We start from the raw sequence: 18460 nt of genomic DNA on the forward strand, positions 1-18460 counted from the left end.
TTTTGCTATCAATATATAATATCAAAAGAATCCAAAAAATGAATGGAAATTTTTTATATTGGAAGTTCTTTGATCCAAAAATTTTCCGTTTGCTTATTAAAGAGGTAATAAGCGTGCAAATATTGTGCTTTTCAGAAAAACTTTTTAACAAATTCGATTTAGTTAAAAAGTTGAGTTGACATATTTAATTGCTCGCTTTACGTGTGAATATTTAGCGTTTTTATAAAATTTTTTCCTGCTGTTTTTCAATTTTAAGGTCTAAAACAAAAATAAATGGATAGCAAAAACTTAGATGCATTTGCAGTTTCGGAAAATTTGAAGGCTCCACTTTTACCTGTTCAATCAGCGCTTCTTGCAACTGTATTTCAAGCAAAGTCAATAACTGAAGGATTAAGCACAAGAACAGAAATATTGAAAGATGAGACAGTCATTCGAAAGAAAGTGCTGCGTCAAGCAAGTTTTTCACTGCGAAAGCCTCTTCAGCCTCGTTCTGTTCCTGATCTTCCTTCATTTGATGGTTTGGGAAATCATTTTTAAAATGTTTGCAATGAAATTTTTTGTTTTATTGTGGATAGATGTTTCTCAAACTGAATGGGAAACGTTGTTTTGCAGGAAGTTGAGCGTGTGCTGCGTTAAAGTTGATTGGACTGCTTCTGCCTCAAAAGAATCAATTGAAAGTCGAAAGCGAAAGGCTAAAGAGCTTGACTCATTAATAGCATTCGTTAACAAACGGCATGATGAGATTACTCAAACAGAATCGCATGATGCTGCATTTCCACCAAGTAGTTGGAGAATTATGAAGGAAATAATCGAAAACAACATCATCCGTGATGCTGCGTCTCCAGATTTGATTTCTGCTGCAGTCGATGGAGTTGATGATGATTCAGAAATTGAAGCAGCATCGTGTGTAGAATGGGAGGCATTGGGAAAGTTATATGAGCTTGTGCTTTTATTTGTCCTGACGCCAAATGTTGATGCAAAAGTCATTCGACAAGTTGTATTTTCACCAGATGTTGTTTTGGGGATTGGACGACAGATGATGCAAGATGACGAGAGAGAACGGGAGATAGTGAAGAGCATTCTCCATGGCATATATGCACGCCACCCACCTCTGCGCTCTCTCATCCGCCATCTGCTGATCAACTTCTTTTCCACAGCAATCACCCAATCCTCTCTTCTTCCTCCTCTTTGCGTTCCTTCTTTGCAGGAGCCCTTTTCTACAAACAACTTATACTCTCTTTGTGCATCGTGTTCGAGCTATTCAGCATCGATATTTTCTTCTCTCTATTCATCTGCAAATCAATTGGTGTTAGCTTCTTCTCTGGCAACATCCTCAGCTGTCTCTTTCTATCAGAACGGCGTTCAGGAAGCGCTGGATCTGTTTGGTGCAATCGTTAGCGGGTGGAGCTGCCCCTTCAAAGAGGAGAACAGGCAGATTATCACACGCTTCATCCTCCCCTTGCACTCCTCCCGTTTCTACCCGCGCTTCCACAAGAATCTCTTGGGTGTGCTTCAGACGCTGATGAAGAAGGACACACAATATGCAACAGTCATTCTGCAGGAGCTGCTGCGTGTGTGGCCAAAAGTTGATTCAGAGAAGGAGATTCTCTTTCTGAATGAAATTGAAGATGTGCTGGACACAGTGGGAGTGGAAACCCTGCTGTCTCTCACGAAAATCAATGACAGCCAAAATGAAAGTGCTTCAAACATTTGCTCAACAATACAGTCAAGTTCAACATCGCCTTTGCCACCTGTGTCTTCAACAGTCATTCAGACAGCTGATATACCCTCATCCACAACAATATCTTTGTTGTCATCATCATCATCATCTTCTTCTTCTTCTTCTTCTTCTTCTTCCAGTTCTGCTTCTTCTCTATCTCCATCTGTCTCTCCAATTCCTTCTCCACGCCTGCCTGTGGCACACAACAAGCATCCTCTCATCCTCCGCCTCGTCACCCGCATAGCCTCCTGCCTTGAGTCCTTCCACTTCCGAGTGAGTGAGCGTGCTCTCCTGCTGTTCACGAACAGCTCCTTCGTCTCTCTCATCTCCTCCACAAAGCAGATGTCTGTTCCGCCTGTGTTTCTGTCGCTCTATCGCATCACCCACTCGCATTGGTCGCCGTCGGTGAGGGCGTTGGGATACTCGGTGCTGAAGGTGCTATTAGAGATGGATGCTCTTCTGTTCCAGTTCTGTGCGAGCAAAGCGAAGAAAAGGAGCGAAGAGAGAGAGAAACGAGATAAGATGGTGGAGCGATGGAGGGCGGTGGAGAAGGAGGCAGAAAGGAAGGCGATGGATGCGGTGATGCAAATTAAACAGGAAGGGAAAAGAAGGAAAGAAGAGAAGAGGAGGAAAAGAGAGAGAAAGAGAATGAAGATGAGAGAAGAAGAAGAAGGAGAACAGGGATTCTTGAATGAATTTGAAGAAAGCAATCTGAATGAAGTGATAGCAGATGTGACACCAAAAGTTGAGAATGAATGGAGCGAAGACGAAGACTTGTTTGACACAGTGCCTGTTTTGTCATCGATGAAGCATCTTGATAGCTCAAATGGAAGTGGAAGTGGAAGTGGAAATGAAAGGGAAAAAGAACTTAATTCAAATAGCAATGTTGGAAAGGAGACATTTTGGTGGTTGTTTGAGAAGACAAAAGACAGAAATGAAGAACAGAGAGGTTCAAAGGAAATGACAAAGGAAAATGGTTTTTTCAAAGAAAATGCTGACGTTAATGTGGAAAATGGTGTGAATGGTAATGGAGAGCTTTCTATTTCAGATGGAAAAGAAGAGTTTGATTACAGCGATGAAGAGGAAGGCGAAGACGAAGAAAGCCTTTTCTTTTCTGAATCTGAAAGCGAAGACGATGAAACATATGGATCATCTTCGTGTTTTGACTCTCCATTTCTTAGCGAATTCGAAGAATATCCAAATGCTGAAAGAGAAAGAGAAAGAGAAAGAGAAAGAGAAAGAGAAAGAGAAAGAGAAAGAGAAAGAAAAGGAAAAGAAGAGAATAACATAGATAACAGTCAAAGTCCTATTGTTAATCCTGTCAGAATCACCTGCACTTCAAAGCAGAACAATCCATTGCGCATTCAAATGGAGTCAATTGTGTACGAATCTCGTCTGCCACATCGAATCAAAGACACTCTTTCTGAGCTGTTCTCTTCTATATCTCCTTCTCCATCTCCAGTTACTTTGAATGCAGCTACACCCTTGTGCTCTTCCCCTTCTTCTGTTTCTGCTTCATATCTGCATCATTCTTTCATGCCGTTGCAGCCTGCTAACATAACTGCCTTGCTTTCCCCTAATTCCTCATCATCTGCATCTTCCTTCTCTGCTTCTTCTTCTTCTTCCTCTTTTTCCACTCCATTTGCATCCAATAGCAATCTTTATCCGAACAAGTACACCAATAATCAATATCATCATCATCACAATCGCCATCATCATCATCATCATCTACACTCAAAATCCAAACACTCACACAGAAGCAACCACAACAGCAGATCTCGTTCTCTTTCGTTGTCTACCAATTGCTCTTCTTTCCTCACTCCTTCTGTGTCTCTACAATCATTTGCCTCTAATGCCTGTCCTTCTCCTGCCACTACACCTATCATCCCTTTCGATTTGCTCACTCCTTCATCGCCTCCTTCATCATCATCTTCTTCTTCTTCTTCTTCTTCCTCTTCCTCTTCAGCAGATTTATCCAACATTAAGACGCATCCAATGATCAATCAACTTCAACCACTGGAGTCTTCTCCTCCGTCTCCTCTTCTGACACAAAGATCAGCTTCTGATCCCTCAAACTCTCCCTCTCCTTCTCCTTCTCCTTTCTCTTATCCATCTCCTTCTAACAGCGATTCTTCTCCTTCATCTGCTGCTTTCCCATCACCCAATCCATCTTCTGCTTCATCTCAACAGATCTCTTTCCCTTCAAATGCTCTTCAAGCAACATCCACGCCAACACATTTGTATGCTCCTACGCCAATCTCTACTCCTCTCTTCTGCCATCAACAGATTGCTCAGATGAATCAACAAACCTCACGAAATCAGCAAAACCAACAAGACAAACAAGCTCAGCAAAGTCAGCAAAGTCAGCAAATGCAGAAAGTACAGATACAACCACAACCACAACCGAGTGATTCTGAATCAACTTCGCATTCACGTCGTCCCCAACATCTTCTTCCTCTTCAAAATCTTCAGCCTCTGTCACACAATCAGTTTCAGCAGCAGCAGCATCATACTCCTCCTTGTCTGCTTTCTCCTCGTGCTCTTCTTGATCTCCCTCGAAACATCGATGATTTGTTGTCTCCTGCCACATGTGCCAAGAAGACCGTTCCTCCATCTCCGTTGGGAAGAGCAAGTGGATGTGACGGTGAGGCAATGAGGAGTGAATGCGAGGAGAGGAAGGAGTGTTGGGATGAAAAGAATGAGAATAATGACAAACAAGATGAGAAGGAGAAAGAGAAGGAAAAGGAGAAAGATGATGAAAAAGAGGATAAAAAAGAAAAAGAGAAAGAAAAATCTGAATCTGCCAAAAATGAAGTGGTGGAAGAAGACGAAGAGATGCCAGCGACATTAGTTCTGAAGCAGAAGACGAAGCTGCTGGAGAGGAGTGGAGTGAGAAGGAAGTCACTCATACCAGCACTTGCACTCAGAACACAGAAGAGTCACATGGATGTGATTGAAGACAAAGAGGATGATGATGACGATGACGATGATGAAGGAGAAGGAGAAGGAGATGGAGATGGAGAAGGAGAAATTAGTTCAGAAGGAAGAGGAGAGAAGGAGAAGGAGAAGGAGAAGAAAAGGAAAGGAAACAAGGAAAAGGAAAAGGAAAAGGAAATGAATGAACAAGATGAGAAAGAGAATGAAGAGAGCAAAAAGGAAAGGAACAGAAGATTGGAGGTGGTGGCAGAAGATGAGAGCGAAATGGAGAAAGAGATTGAGCGGAAGAGCAAAAAAGACAAGAAGAGAAGAAGAGAAGAGGAGGAGATGAAAAGGCAGATTGAAGGGCATCTTCAAAGAGATAAAGAAGAAGATGAGGAGGAGGAGGATGATGAAAAAGAAGAAAAAGAAGCAAGAGAAGAACAAGAGATAGATGATGTATATGTGCAAAAAGAAGACAAAATAGAATCGCATCAGACGGAATGTTCTTCTTCTTCTTCTTCTTCTTCTTCTTCTTCTTCTGCAACTTCTCAAAACTCAGAAATTGCAACAGTTGCGTTGAATGGCCATAATAATGGGTATTCTTCTTTATCATCGCCAATTTCATTCGCTTCGTTTCGATCGCAAAATTCTGTTTCTTCGGCATCTCTTCCTTTTCCTTCGTCATCTATTTCATCTCCTTCTCCTTTTCTCTCTTCTGCCACTGAAAAGATAATGCCAACTTCTTCTTTATCTTCTTCTTCTTCCACCTCTTCTTCTTTCTCCTCATCATCATTGTCATCATCATCTTTTTCTTATTCGCCTTCTCCTTCTTCCTCTTCTCTTAACACACCTCGCCCTCATCGTCCAATTCCTCATCTGTCTTCTGTTTTGTCCTCTATGAAAAAGCGTCTGTATCATTTCTCTTCTCCTTCTTTCTCAAATTCTTCTCATTCTTCTCATTCTTCTCCTTCCAATCCATCTTTCTCTTCTTCTTCTTCTTCTTCTTCTTCTTCTTCTTCTTCTTCTTCTTCTTCTTCTTCTTCTTCTTCTTCTTCTTCTTCTTCTTCTTCTTCTTCTTCCACACAATCTCCTTCTCCCATACGATATGCCACTCCACTCACAAACAAGAAGCAATCTGACATTTCTTCTTCTTCTTCTTCTGCCTTTCTTTCACAATCACCCACAAACACTCAACAGCTTCAAGGTCACAAAGATCACAAAGATCCTCAATCTCATCATTCACATCGCAAGCTCGGCCGTTTCTCTTCCTCTCCTTCTTCTTCTTTCTTTCCAGCCACATCTCAGTCGAATCTTCAGTCACCCAATCTCTTCCACAAACATCTTCCTCACGCAGACACTTCACAATTGTCCAGTGCATCTTCATCAACTCTGCTAGCATCGCTTATATCTCCACCAAAACATTCACTTCGTTCGCCTCCTGCTTCAAATTCTTCTCTTCACTTGCCTTTTCACTTTCATTCACATTCGCATTCTTCTTCTTCCACTTCATCTGCTTCTTCTTTCTCTGCCTCACCTGCCACTTCTTCACGAACACTTTCTCCTCTCATTCAAGAACACACATCAGATCGATCTAATTCCTCTTCTGATGTGCTTCTGCTTCAGCCTGCTTCTTCATCTTCTTATATGCCTTCTTCTGTCTCTTCTTCTTCTTCTTCTTCCTTTTCATCCTCTTCATCCTCTTCATCCTCTTCATCCTCTTCCTCCTCTTCCTCCTCTTCCTCCTCTTCTCATTCTTCTCCAGTCAGCACATCTTCTTCTGTTTCATCTGCCAATCGTCATCGCCCTTCCCTTGCCTCCACATTCATCCTGCCTCCTCTTCACTCTCTGCCCCCACGTGACTCTTCGTTCTCCTTCGACTCCTTCACATTTCCTCTCAGCTCTTCTCGTTCTTCGTCAAAAAGAAGAGCTGCTGCCGAATCAAAATACCGTCCTTCGCATCTCCGGTCGCATACGCTTTCATCTTCTGTGGCTGAAACAAATACTCAGAACGATTTTGCTTCTTCTTGTTCTGCTGCTGCTTCTTCCATTTCTTCTTCTTCTGCTTCTTCTGTTTTTTCTCCTCCATCTGCTCGCTCAACACGTTCTTCTCCTTTTTCTTCTCCTTTTTCATCTCCTAATGCACCTGCAAAGGCAATTTCTGTATCAAATGCATCTTCTTCTTATTGCTACTCGATTCGAGAAGAAGACAACATTGGCAATACAAAGAATGAAAAAGAAGATTTACCACAGTTTGATAGAGAAGCAGATGTTTATGTTTCTTCCCTCAACAATGTGAAAGAAGGTGAAGAAGAAGAAGACAACAGCAGAAGCAGAGGAGCATCTGTGCAGAACGCTTCTTATTCTCCTCTGAATCGATATATTCAGCAAGTTCAACAAGCTCAACTGACAAAGCTCTCTCCAAAACAGTCACCTCGACTCAACAAAAGCAGCTCATTTTGGAATGAGAAAAACGATCAAAAGACTCAGAATATATCTACAGGCATGTCTGGTGTGTGTGTTGATGCTGTTGAAAGCACTGAATATAAACAGTCCTCTAAGCAGTCAGAAATCACACTGCCTGCTTTGCCACCTGCTTTGCCACCAGCTGTGTCTATGCCCATGTCTGTGTCGGTGTCTCATCAGCGCTCTTCTTCTGATCCATTAGAGCCATCATGCACACATCTGTCTGATTCGACAATTGCTAATTCGACTTCTGGCTTTTCTTCTTTGCCTCCTTCGCTGAAGACTTCTTCGACACAGCTGCCTCTAATTGAATCTTTTCATGTGCGTAGTCGACCAAGACCTTCGTTGTTTTCTGTGCATCCTTTTTCAAAGCTTTCTCAATGACTGATAACTTTTGTATGGAAAGTTCATGTGACAAAAATGAAACAAAAATAAAATAAAATAATTTATAATTCTTATTTCAACGGTTGATCTTTCATTAATTCTCGATTACTTTTCTTGTTAGTATATAAGCATCAAATGTTGCTTTATTATTTTTCACTGAATTTTATATCATTTGCTTTCTTATGTTTTTTTATAACACATTGATATGTTTTTGATTTCATTGCAAATTGTGCATTTATATCAGATTATTTTTGAGTTGAAAATAAAATAAAGTTTTTATATGTTTCCATTTGTGATAAATATCAAGTTTTTCTTTTTATTTTTTGAATGACGATTACTCAATGGATTTATGAAAATGTATTTTTTGTATATTTTTTATAATTCTTTTTTTTTTTTTGTTATTTTTTACAATTTAACGCATTTACGCAAAACGACTTATTTTCAACCTAATATTAGCAATAGAAACGCATATAAAATAACTTATTTTTCTTTCATAAATCAAAGCTAAAAGAATAACATTCGGTTTTTCCAATCTTTGGCGCGGAAATTGAAGGCATTTTTGAGAAGTCGTCAAAGTTTCATTATTCTTTGTGCTTCAATATAACTGTTATAATTATTGCAAAGTTGAAGAAGATTCATATTAATTTAACAAATATAAACAGTGTAAAGACAAAATATGAAGTGATAAATAAGAGAAAGATATTATTATGACGATCCATCTTCTTTATCCATTTCAGCTCTGCTTTGCAAATATTCCACAAGCCCTCCGCTTTCCACCATCTCTGTCAATTCTGCGTCTATTTCATCTGCTGTCAAATATTTTATTATTCCAAAGCCTGTTTCTGTTGAAAGTGTTGCTGATGAAGAAGTAGATGAAGATGACATGGATGACGATGAAGCAGAAGCCGATGAAGATTCTTTCATTTGCGTTGGTCGTTCAGCAATTGCAATTTCCAGATCGGTTCCTTGCAATTCTCTATTTATGGACCCTTGCATTGCTGATAGTGCAAGCTAAAACATTTAAGTTTTATGTTAAGTTGCAACAAATCACAAGAAAATTTAGTCAAAACGTGAAGTGATTTTTGCAAAAACCAAATTTTTAATAAATAAGAAAGAAGAAAGAGAAATAAATATACTCTGATTAATTCTTTCTTTGTTAGTTTTGAGCTACGATCTGGAAGCTTCAATTTCTTTTCCAAGAAATTTGTTGTCTCAAGCTCTTTCACACCAGATGAAGTGGCCTGTGGAATAATTTTATTTAACAAAAAAGCAAGTGTTTATGTTTATATAAAAGCATTAAACAAAAAAATCAAAATATCTACAACAAACATAATATCCTGCAAAATGCCCAGAAGGTTCAACTTTGTAAATGAGTGGACCAGCTTCATCATCTATTCCAAAGAAGGTAATGCTGAAAATAAAAGGAAAAGAAATCCATAACTTAAATTATTCCATTCTTTAAAAGCAAAGCATACCTGCATCCAAAAGCTCTTCCATATGCATGTTGTGTGAAGAATTGAGTTTCTCCAGCCATAAGCTTAGCCAAATAATCCACAGGTATTTCAATTCCATTTTTAAACTGAAATTTTGCAGCCTTCTGCCTAGCTTTGAAAAGCAACATTCGCGAATCGGCTGAAATACAACATATTTTAATAAATAAAATAAACATAAATAATTTCGTTAACCTTGCATCCCGGTGAAGAGAGCACCAATATGTGGAGTAACATTATAGATGTGACGTATTGTATCTGGATCAACCAACTTTTCCTATGTTGCAGATTAAACAGCATGTTACTGTGAATTTAAAATAGATGAAATTGTGTCATTCATACTGGTACTTTTTTCTCCGAAACTGCAATTATGCAATCTTTGCCCCTGATCGCAAGTGTCGTCAGGTTTTCCGACTTAATTGCCTTGTGAGCATATTCTTTTAAAATTTTCAACATTCGTTCATAATTGAGATTAACGCAATTTAATAATTAGTGAAAATTCATTTTTTTATTGAGCTAATAATAAACAATCAAACCGACTTGAAACAGTTTTCCTTCAGGAGAAAAAATTGTTATGTAGTGATCGTATACTCCTAAAAAGCGATAATTATTTGTATTTATGATAAAATAAAAAGTTTAAAACCTGTCATTTTTTAATTTTTTGTTATGGTCTAAATGTAGAAAATGAGTGTTCTTATTAAGACACTTTTGAAAATAACTTTTTTATCATTTTATTTCTGTTATGAATAAGATTTGGTTCAACTTTGGAAAGCAAATGTTCCTTAAATTATTCATAGCGCAATGAATTTTTAATTTTGTGCACTTTTCAACATGCGGGATATAATGAAAAGTTGACAATTGGCGCATCGAAATTATAGAAAAAGAAAAGAAAAAAAAAAGGCATGAAAATTTTATACTGAAGAAGATTATATAAAACTGAAAATAAAAGAATGACATATTTTTTGAAGAATAGAATAATTTATGTGTTTAAAAATCTGTTTCTGTGAATAAATTTTTTTTGTTATAATAATTGTTCTAATATAAACTTGACATTCGATCAAATTATCAACCATAACATAAATGATAATTAATGTCTACGACTTTTTCTCGAGCTAGTCCAATAAAAAAGTTGCTTGTCTTGGATAGATCGTCGCCAGAACAAGCAAATAGTATTCAAAAAACACAAAGTCGAGGCTTTTTATCTTTTTTTACTCAGAAGCAAAGTCAAACTTCAGATGTTGTTGCTCCGCTTGCTCCTGTTGTACAATTTACTGTAGAAAAACGAGAAGGCGTACAATTTTCTGAGTACTTTTCTTCTAAGTATTTTTTTGAAACTACATCGGCTTTACTACTTGATAATGTTTGTCATTGTTATTGTTTAGAATTGACATTTTGATGATAAAAATTTGGTGGAAACTTGTGTTGAATGATATATTAATATAGGAACTATCTTATGACTTTTCCATCCCAAAGCAAAGAGAAAAACGTTCATCACCATTTTCATTCAAATTATTTTTGAATGAAGAGAACAAGAAATTAGACTTAGAGAACGGAAATGATGGATTGCGACGTGATTGCTCCACAACCACGACTCGAGATTCAAATGATTTCTTATTACCTGTGAAGCCTGTATCGTCTTGCGTCACCAAATCAAAGCTTCATTCACTTTCTACTTCAATTAAGGAAACATTTTCCACTGAAATTTCACATTCTTCGATAGAATCTTCAATTATAAGATATTCTTTTTTCCCTTATTATTGCTTGAGCGCGTTTCCGTGTTCAAAGTCAATACAATTAAATCCATCTTATCTTCAACGGGAAAGGGAAAGAAAAAGAGAAATCGATCTTGTTTTGGAACAAGAGTATCTAAAAAGTAAGAATAATGAAAAGCTTTCCAAATCAAAATTTAAAGCAAGTTGCAGTGGAAAAAGACGAAAATCGAGGATGAAAATTGAAGAAGAGAAAAAGTGCAAAAGTGAAATGAAATGGATAAATTCTCTTCTTGATGAGCGTTTAAATCAATTCAGCGCTGTTCAAGATGAATTTATGAAAGGCTGCCATCTGAATTCGACCTCTGGCACATCATCCTCTTCATCTGCATCATCTTCAATGCTATCCATAAATAACACACCAACATCCTCAGATGGATCGAGTCAGATTTCTCAGTCAAAATCTTCAGCAACAAGCTGTCCATTGGTTGTGAAGCTGATCCAGACACATTCGATGCGCTTGCTGCTTTCTTCTTTGTTCTGCTCTGCAGACGAGGAATGCGAAGAAAACGAAAGAATAGTGAGAAACAAGGAAAGGAGAAAGAAGATGATAAGAGATGGGATAAATAGAGAAAGAGACAGACTTTATGCATTCAGTATAAGCAAAGAAGATGCTGATGATGACACGAAAAAAACAGAAGATGAAAGAGAAGAGGAGAATATCACTGGAACGAATGAGATTGATGCGCTGTTGACTGATTTGTTTTTGCTGTCATTTGAAGAAGCATTGCCAGCTGAGTCAACAGCTTTCTCTTTCAAACTGCCTCCTCTTCCTTTCTTCTCTTCTCTTCTTTTTCATCCGCTTGTGCCTTGCTCGTCTGTCCTCAGCCATTTCCAGTCAGCTCGCTCTGCTGTGAGAAGGAAAGGAGAAAAGGCAAAGGGGGAAAAAAGAATGAATTTGAGGAAGAGAAGAGAAGAGAAAAAGGAAAAGAAGATGAGAAAGGAAGAGTTGGAAGGCAAAACAGGAGAAAGAAGGAGTTCAAATAAAAGCAGTGAAGAATTGTGGAACGTGATGAAAGAGGAAGTTGGATATAGAATTAGCAAAGCTCTTTCTGCTTTGATAGAAACAGATGCAAACAAAGAGGATATTCAAAGTGTTGAAGGAAAAGAAGCTAACACTGAAAAAGTGAATGAAACAAAACTTGCACAGAACTCAGAAGAAGACAATAATCAGGTTGAAGACAGTTCTATTCATAGAATGAAAGATCTTTCACAATTGACATCTTTAGCTTCTTCTTCAACTTCTAATTCTTCTTCTATTTCTTCTTCTAATTCTTCTTCTAATTCTTCTTCTAATTCTTCTTTAGCATCCATAAATGAATATCTAACCAATCAGAAAAAACAGGAACAAGAGTTTTTTGAGTCATTTCTTGCTCAGTTTGATTCTGATGAAAACTCAACTTTTCGAAACATTCACATTTTTCTCTCATTTTACATCCTTTTTCGATCAGTTTTTTCGCTTCTTCCTCTTCTCGTACCATCTTTGTATCACAAAACTAAAGCTTCAAATTCATCTTCTTCCTCTTCTTCCTCTTCTTCCTCTTCTTCCTCTTCTTCCTCTTCTTCCTCTTCTTCCTCTTCTTCCTCTTCTTCCTCTTCTTCCTCTTCTTCCTCTTCCTCCTCTTCCTCCTCCTCTTCTTCTTCTTCTTCGACTTCTTCGACTTCTTCTTCTTCTCTTTCTGTTAATACATTTTCAAACAATTCATCATCTGATTCTTCTTCTTCTTCTGTTATTTCCAGTACTTCAGCAGAGCATTCATCTTCTTCTCCTTCTTCTCCTTCTCTCTCTTCTCATTCATCTGCCTCTTCTCTTTTTTCATCATTGTTGTCTTCTTTCCTCTTCCCTTCCTCTTCCATTTCTTTCTTCTCCATTCTTTCTATTAACAAATATGATGCTTCAACATCACCAACGAAGGACTCTTCATCAAATTCAACATCTTCTTCATCAACAGAAGATAAATTAACAGTTTCACCTTCATCATTATCTTCTTCTTTTCCTTCCCCTTCATCCTTAACTTGTTCTTCATCCTCTTCTTCTTCTTCTTCTTCACAACGCACCTCTTCTGAGCTATCTGATCTTTCTCTTCTGTTCACTTCTCTTCTCTTCTATCTCTCTTCTTTGTCTTCTGCCAATTCTTCTGCTTCTTCTTCTGACTCTTCTTCTCCAAAACTTGCACCTTCTCCTTCTCCTTTCTCTGTCTCATCTTCTTCTGTTGCTGCTACTTCTTCTTCTCTTTCTTCTTCCTCTTCGTCTTCTTCTTCTCCTTCTTCTCCTTCTTCTTCTCTCTCTTCTCCTTCATTCTATCCGCCTGTTGGTTATCTTCGTCTGTCCACAAATTGGTTTGAATTCTCAAATAGCAAATTGGATGACGATTATGTTTCATTTCGCCTTCCTCTTTCACACACAACCTCTTCTCATTCTGTTGATTCTTCTGTCTTCAGTCTTTCTTCTTCACTTTCTTCTTTGTCGTCATTGTCTTCTTCTTCTTCTTCTGTTCAATCATCTTCTTTTTCTAGCATTGATATTTCCTCTTCTTCTTCCTCCTCATCTTCGCCCTCAAAAAATGCTATTGGCAAAACATTACCATCATCTTCCTCTTCCATTTCAACAACCACAACTTCTTCTCCTCCTCCTCCTCCTTCTTCTTCTTCTTCTTCCATTCCACACACATTTTTCTGTCTTCCTTCTCTTTTAATTCTCTTTGCAACTGTTGAGCCTTCCTCAAAATATTACTCACACTCTTCTCGCACTTCATCATCACCATCTTCTTCTTCTTCTTCTTCTTCAGAAGAGACAAAATCATCATCTATATCATCTAAACAATCTTCACCTTCTTCTTCCTCCTCATCCTCATCTCTATCTTTATCACCATCAACCACATCCGACACATCTAACATCTCATCCATTTCTTCTTCTGCATCCAAAATTGCATCTTCCTCTTCCTCTTCCTCATCTCCTTCCCCTTCTCCTGTTCGTCTGCCTTCTGAAACAAGTCCTTTCTTCTCCATTTCACTCCAATCACTCACACAAAACACTTCTCTTCACACGCTCCCTTCAATTGCCACACATTCACACAATTCTTCTTCCTCTCCTTCTTCTTCTTCCTCTTCCTCCTCTTCCTCTTTTCATTCCACCAGAACACTTCAATTGACTCGTCTTCCTCACTCAAATGGACTCATCATCATTCCTCCTGTTTCCTCTTCCTCCTCCTCCTCTTCTTCTTCTTCTTCTTCTTCTCATTCACTTCATTCATTCACCCGTTCATCCATCACACCTCCACCTTTGTTTTCTTCCACTTCTTTTTCTCCTCCTCTTTCGCCTTCTTCCTCTTCTGCTTCTGCTTCTGCTTCTTCTTCTTCTTCATTTTCATCTCCTTCTTCAACAACAGTAACCTCTGCTTCTTCTGAACCACTCTCAACATCTCCTTTATCTCCTTCTTCTTCTCGTTCTTTTTCCTTCTCTTCCTCTTCCTCTTCCTCTTCCTCCTCCTCCTCCTCTAATTCTCTTCTTCATCCTCCTGTTGCAATCACTTCCTCCTCCTCCTCTTCTTCTTCTTCTTCCACCCAGTCTCTTTCTTCTTCTCTAAAGTCTCCTCTTTCTCGCCCTTTCCCTCTCATCCGTGCTCATTCCGTGTCTTCTCTCCATCCTTCTTCGTCTTTCACCTCTTTTTCTCTTCTTCCTCAGTTTCGTGACTCACTTTCTCCTCCTTCTTCCATTCAATCTCTGCGCTCCTCTTTCTCTTCCTCTTCTTCCTCTTCCTCTTCCTTCTCCTCTTCCTTCTCCTCTTCTTCTCATCCTTCTTCTTCTTCTTCTTCTTCTTCTTCCTTCTCCTCTTCTTCTTCTGTGAGTAATCAAAGTTTCACTTCTCCTGTTAGCATTCGATTGGGAAGGAGACTCACAACAGCTGTCTCATTCAACCCTTTTGTGAGGCCAATCTCGCCCATTCAGGAAATAGAGAGGGAGAAGGAGATGGAAGAAGAGGAGGAGGAGGAAATGGAAGATGTTAAAGAAGAAGATGATGATGATGACGTTGATATTGATGGTGATGTTGATGGTGAAGGAGAGGTTGAGGAAGAAGAAGAGGAGGAGGAAGAGGAAGAAAATGCTGAGGTTGTTTTTAGTATTCAATCAGAAACACTAAAAACAGAAATTGAGAAAGAAGAAGGAGAAACTTTAAAAAAGGAGGAGGAAGGCAAAGGTGAACTTGATGACTTTGAAAAAGAGAAAGAGAAAGAGAAAGAGAAGGAGAAGGAGAAGGAGAAAGAGCAAAATACTACCATCAGATGTGTTTATATCACTTTTACTATTTTAGTTCCTCAGATTGAGCCATGGCATTCAATTGTGCTTGACTCACTATCAAAGTTGCCTTGTGTCATTCAGAAAGAGGAAGAAGAAGTGGAAGAAAAAGAAAAAGAAGAGAAAGAAGAGAACATAGAAAAAGGAGAAGATGAAGGAGAAAATAAGAAAAAGATAGATTTTGTTCAAGTGGCAAAGGGAAATCAACAAAATAATCAAGAAACTTCGCTTTCTTCTACTGATTCTTCTTCCTCTTCCTCTTCTTCCTCTGAATCTTCTTCTCTTTCCTCTGTTCAGTTAGACTTCCCCTCGCATTTCATTTCAGCTCCTTCCTCTTCCCAATCTCTTTCCTCTTTTCTTTCTTTGCTCGGTTTTTTCTTCTGGAAGAAGAGGAAAATCTCGTTTTATGTGCCAATTGCTTCAATTGTGTCTGCTTTGAATGGCGAAAAGAAGAAAGGAAAGAAAAGGGAGAAAGGCAAAAAACAGAGTGAAAGAAAAGAAGAAGTAGAAGATGTGTTGGATGAAGAAAGAAGTGGAGATGAAGATGAAAGTGGAGATGAGACAGAAGAAGATGATGAAGAGGAAGAAGAAGAAGAAGAACATGAAGAGGAAGATAAAGATGAATGCAAAGACAAACAAGAGCAATCAAATAGCAAAGTTAATTCTGGTAAAAATTGTTCCGGAAAGGGAAAGGAGAATGCAAGCAATAAGAAAATGAGTGTTGATGTTTCTCATCTGAAGAAGTTTGAAGAAAGAATCAACATGCTGATAAAAGCAGCACACAAATTGTGTTCTTTGGATGTGATGCAGGGCGAAGAAGGGATTTTGCGGTGGTTGGAAGGGAAGAAGGAGGTGGTGGATGAATGGGATGAGAATGAGGAAGAGAAAAAAAGAAGAGAAGAGAAGAAGAAGTATTTGCTTTTGGATGAGATAGAAGAAGAGATGTATCAAATGGAGAAAGAGGAGAAAGAGAAAGAAGAAGAGAAGGAAAAACAAGAAAGAAATGAAAAGTCACAAATGTTAACATCTGCAAATTCACCTTCTTCTCGGTCTGTTCCATCAACCCCCACAAAATCGTCTTCTTTCTTCTCTTCTCTTTTCTCCGGCTTTTCATTGTTTTCTTCTTCATCTTCTTCTTCTTCTTCACCAGCATCTTCTTCTTCTTCCTCCTCCTCTTCCACCACTTCTTTTTCTCTTTCTCCTTCTCTTTCTCCTTCTTCATCTCACATAAACCGGATGTTAAACTCAGCCCCTTTGATCACAACAGATGCCATCAATGAAGCATTGAAGATTGATGTTCCAATGATCACTGCTCAAATCAAAGAAGAACTCGACCAGAAGAACGAATTATTGAACGAAAGAACAACAAAAATGAAAGAAGCAGAAGCAGAAGCAGAGAAAGAGAAAGAGAAAGAAGGGCAGACAAACAAAGAAAAGGCGATTCTTTTGTCAGATTCTCTTTCTTTGTCTCCTTCTCTTCCATTCAGAAGAGAGTCTGTGAGTCGAATGGGCAGAACTTGCATTTCTGTCTCTGCACTCACTCAAAGTGAATATATCAACATGCCAACTTCATCATCATTATCTTCTTCTTCTTCTTTGTCTTTGCCAGAAACCGACTTCTTTTCTTCTTTTGCCTCTTCTTCTGCTCCGCTTTTACAACCTCTTTTTTATTGCAACAACAAAAGCTCCATTTTATCCCTGCTTCATTTTGCTCTTCTTGAAACTCAGCTTCCTCATTCTTTGCTTCTGTCAGTGACTCCTTCTCTTCCTTCTATTGCATCTTCTTCCTCTTCTTCCTCTTCTTCTTCAAATGTTGCTTCACCAACAGGAACTTCAACTACTTCATCATTACCTCCTTCCTCTTTATCATCCTCTGCTCCTTCTATGAATCCATCATCATCTTCTTCTTCTTCTTCTCTTTCTCCTTCTCTCTCCTCTTCCTCTTCTTCCTCTTCCTCTTCTCCTTCTTCTTCCACACAGCCCTTATCAGCAGGCCGGTTCAAATGGCGTCTCATCTATTCCAAGTACATTCATGGCACCTCCTTTCAGACTGTCTTCTGGCGATGCTCTCCATTCAACTCCATTCGTCCTTCTCTTTCTCTGTCTTCACTGGAATCTCCTTCATCTCTTTCTTCTTCTCAGCTTCCTTTGCCTCATCCACTTTCTCCTTCTTCTTCCTCTTCTTCTTCTTCTTCTTCTTTCTCTTCCTCTTTCCATTCAGCTATTTCATCGTCTGTTCACATTGAGTTTTCGCCTTGTGATTTGATAAACAGACAGAATGAAGAGGCAAAAGGGGAAGGAAATGAAGAAGAAATCATCATCAATCCGATGGAAAAGCCAGTTTTGCTGACGAAAGAAGAGAAAGAAGAGAAAGAGCGAAGAGAAAAGATGCTGAAAATCGAAAGAGAAGGGCTCGAAGGTGTCGCCAGCAGCAATTCTCCGGTTTTGCTTGTTCTGACAGACGTTTCTGGGGCAAAAAGAACAGTTTTGGGGGCGTTTTTGTCTCAGACACTCAAAAAGCAGGAAAGATACTATGGGAATAAAGAGACTTTTGTGTTTAGATTTAGAGAAGAAGAAGGAGAAGGAGAAGGAGAAAGAGGAGAAGGAAGTAAAGAACAAGATTTTGCACATGAAAATTCAGCAGACAAAGAAAGACAAAGCATAGCAGATTCGAATGATGCATCAGCATCTTCAAATTGTTCTATGAAAGTTACTCCTTCTTCATTACCTTCTTCTTCTTCTTCTTCTTCTTCTTCGCGTCCCATTCGACTTGTTCTTGATGCCTTCTATCCCACACAAGACAATCACTACTTCATCCGCAGTGCAGACAGCGGAATATTCATCGGAGGAGGCGCAAAGCCTGCAATCTCCATCTTTCCTGGCATGAACAAAGGAACAAGCGCCTGTTGTGATACATTCGGCAACCCTGTTCTCAGTGCTGGTGAAGAGTTTAAGATTGGCGATGTCGAAATATGGACGTGGGATGCGGCTAAGATGTGAAATGATGGAAAGATAAATTAGAATTTATTTAATTTTCAACATTTTTTTATGATTATCATCTTTCCATTTTTATTGATAGAAAATATTGGTTGTTCAATTGAAGCAATTTTAGAGGGTTTTTTAAAGAATTTTCTCAATTTTGATTTCTTACAAATTTTTGGCAAGTGTTTTTTATTTTCTCTTATTGAAAATAACTTAAATGTAATCATATGATACAATTTGTTTTATTATGAATTTTTAAATTTTTATTATTTCTTTTTCAATATCAATATGTATTCTTCTTTTAAAAAATGAATTTCTTTGTGCTCATCAATTTTCAAACCAATCTTCGAATGAAACTTCAACTTCAACAAAATCTGAAGTTGACTTAACGAAATTGAGAATTAACAAAACAAAACTACATATTCTTTGTGATTTG

The 18460-nt window shown here is 38.4% G+C and overlaps 3 protein-coding genes across 3 annotated transcripts; 2 read left to right on the forward strand and 1 right to left on the reverse strand.

Annotated features, from left to right (window-relative positions):
• Nucleotides 1-273: 273 nt before the first annotated feature.
• Nucleotides 274-7962, forward strand: MONOS_1995fu1996 (putative Protein phosphatase 2A regulatory B subunit (B56 family); the record flags this gene model as incomplete). The annotated part of the gene is made up of 2 exons (XM_067871884.1): nucleotides 274-517; nucleotides 576-7962. The coding sequence occupies 2 exons, from the start codon at nucleotides 274-276 to the stop codon at nucleotides 7484-7486; spliced, it is 7155 nt and encodes a 2384-aa protein (XP_067729050.1). The 3' UTR covers nucleotides 7487-7962.
• MONOS_1994 (putative Proteasome subunit alpha type-6-A) lies at nucleotides 7871-9626 on the reverse strand (the record flags this gene model as incomplete). The annotated part of the gene is made up of 8 exons (XM_067871883.1): nucleotides 7871-8497; nucleotides 8623-8727; nucleotides 8816-8897; nucleotides 8962-9118; nucleotides 9172-9253; nucleotides 9319-9413; nucleotides 9513-9569; nucleotides 9620-9626. 8 exons carry the CDS (start codon nucleotides 9624-9626, stop codon nucleotides 8192-8194), a joined length of 891 nt encoding a protein of 296 aa, XP_067729051.1. The 3' UTR covers nucleotides 7871-8191.
• A 440-nt stretch (nucleotides 9627-10066) lies between these two features.
• Nucleotides 10067-18333, forward strand: MONOS_1993 (uncharacterized protein; the record flags this gene model as incomplete). The annotated part of the gene is made up of 2 exons (XM_067871882.1): nucleotides 10067-10336; nucleotides 10420-18333. The coding sequence occupies 2 exons, from the start codon at nucleotides 10067-10069 to the stop codon at nucleotides 18040-18042; spliced, it is 7893 nt and encodes a 2630-aa protein (XP_067729052.1). The 3' UTR covers nucleotides 18043-18333.
• Nucleotides 18334-18460: the final 127 nt, after the last annotated feature.

This window comes from Monocercomonoides exilis, assembly GCF_001643675.1.
Source record: "Monocercomonoides exilis strain PA203 chromosome Unknown scaffold17-1647472, whole genome shotgun sequence".
NCBI lineage: Eukaryota > Preaxostyla > Oxymonadida > Polymastigidae > Monocercomonoides > Monocercomonoides exilis.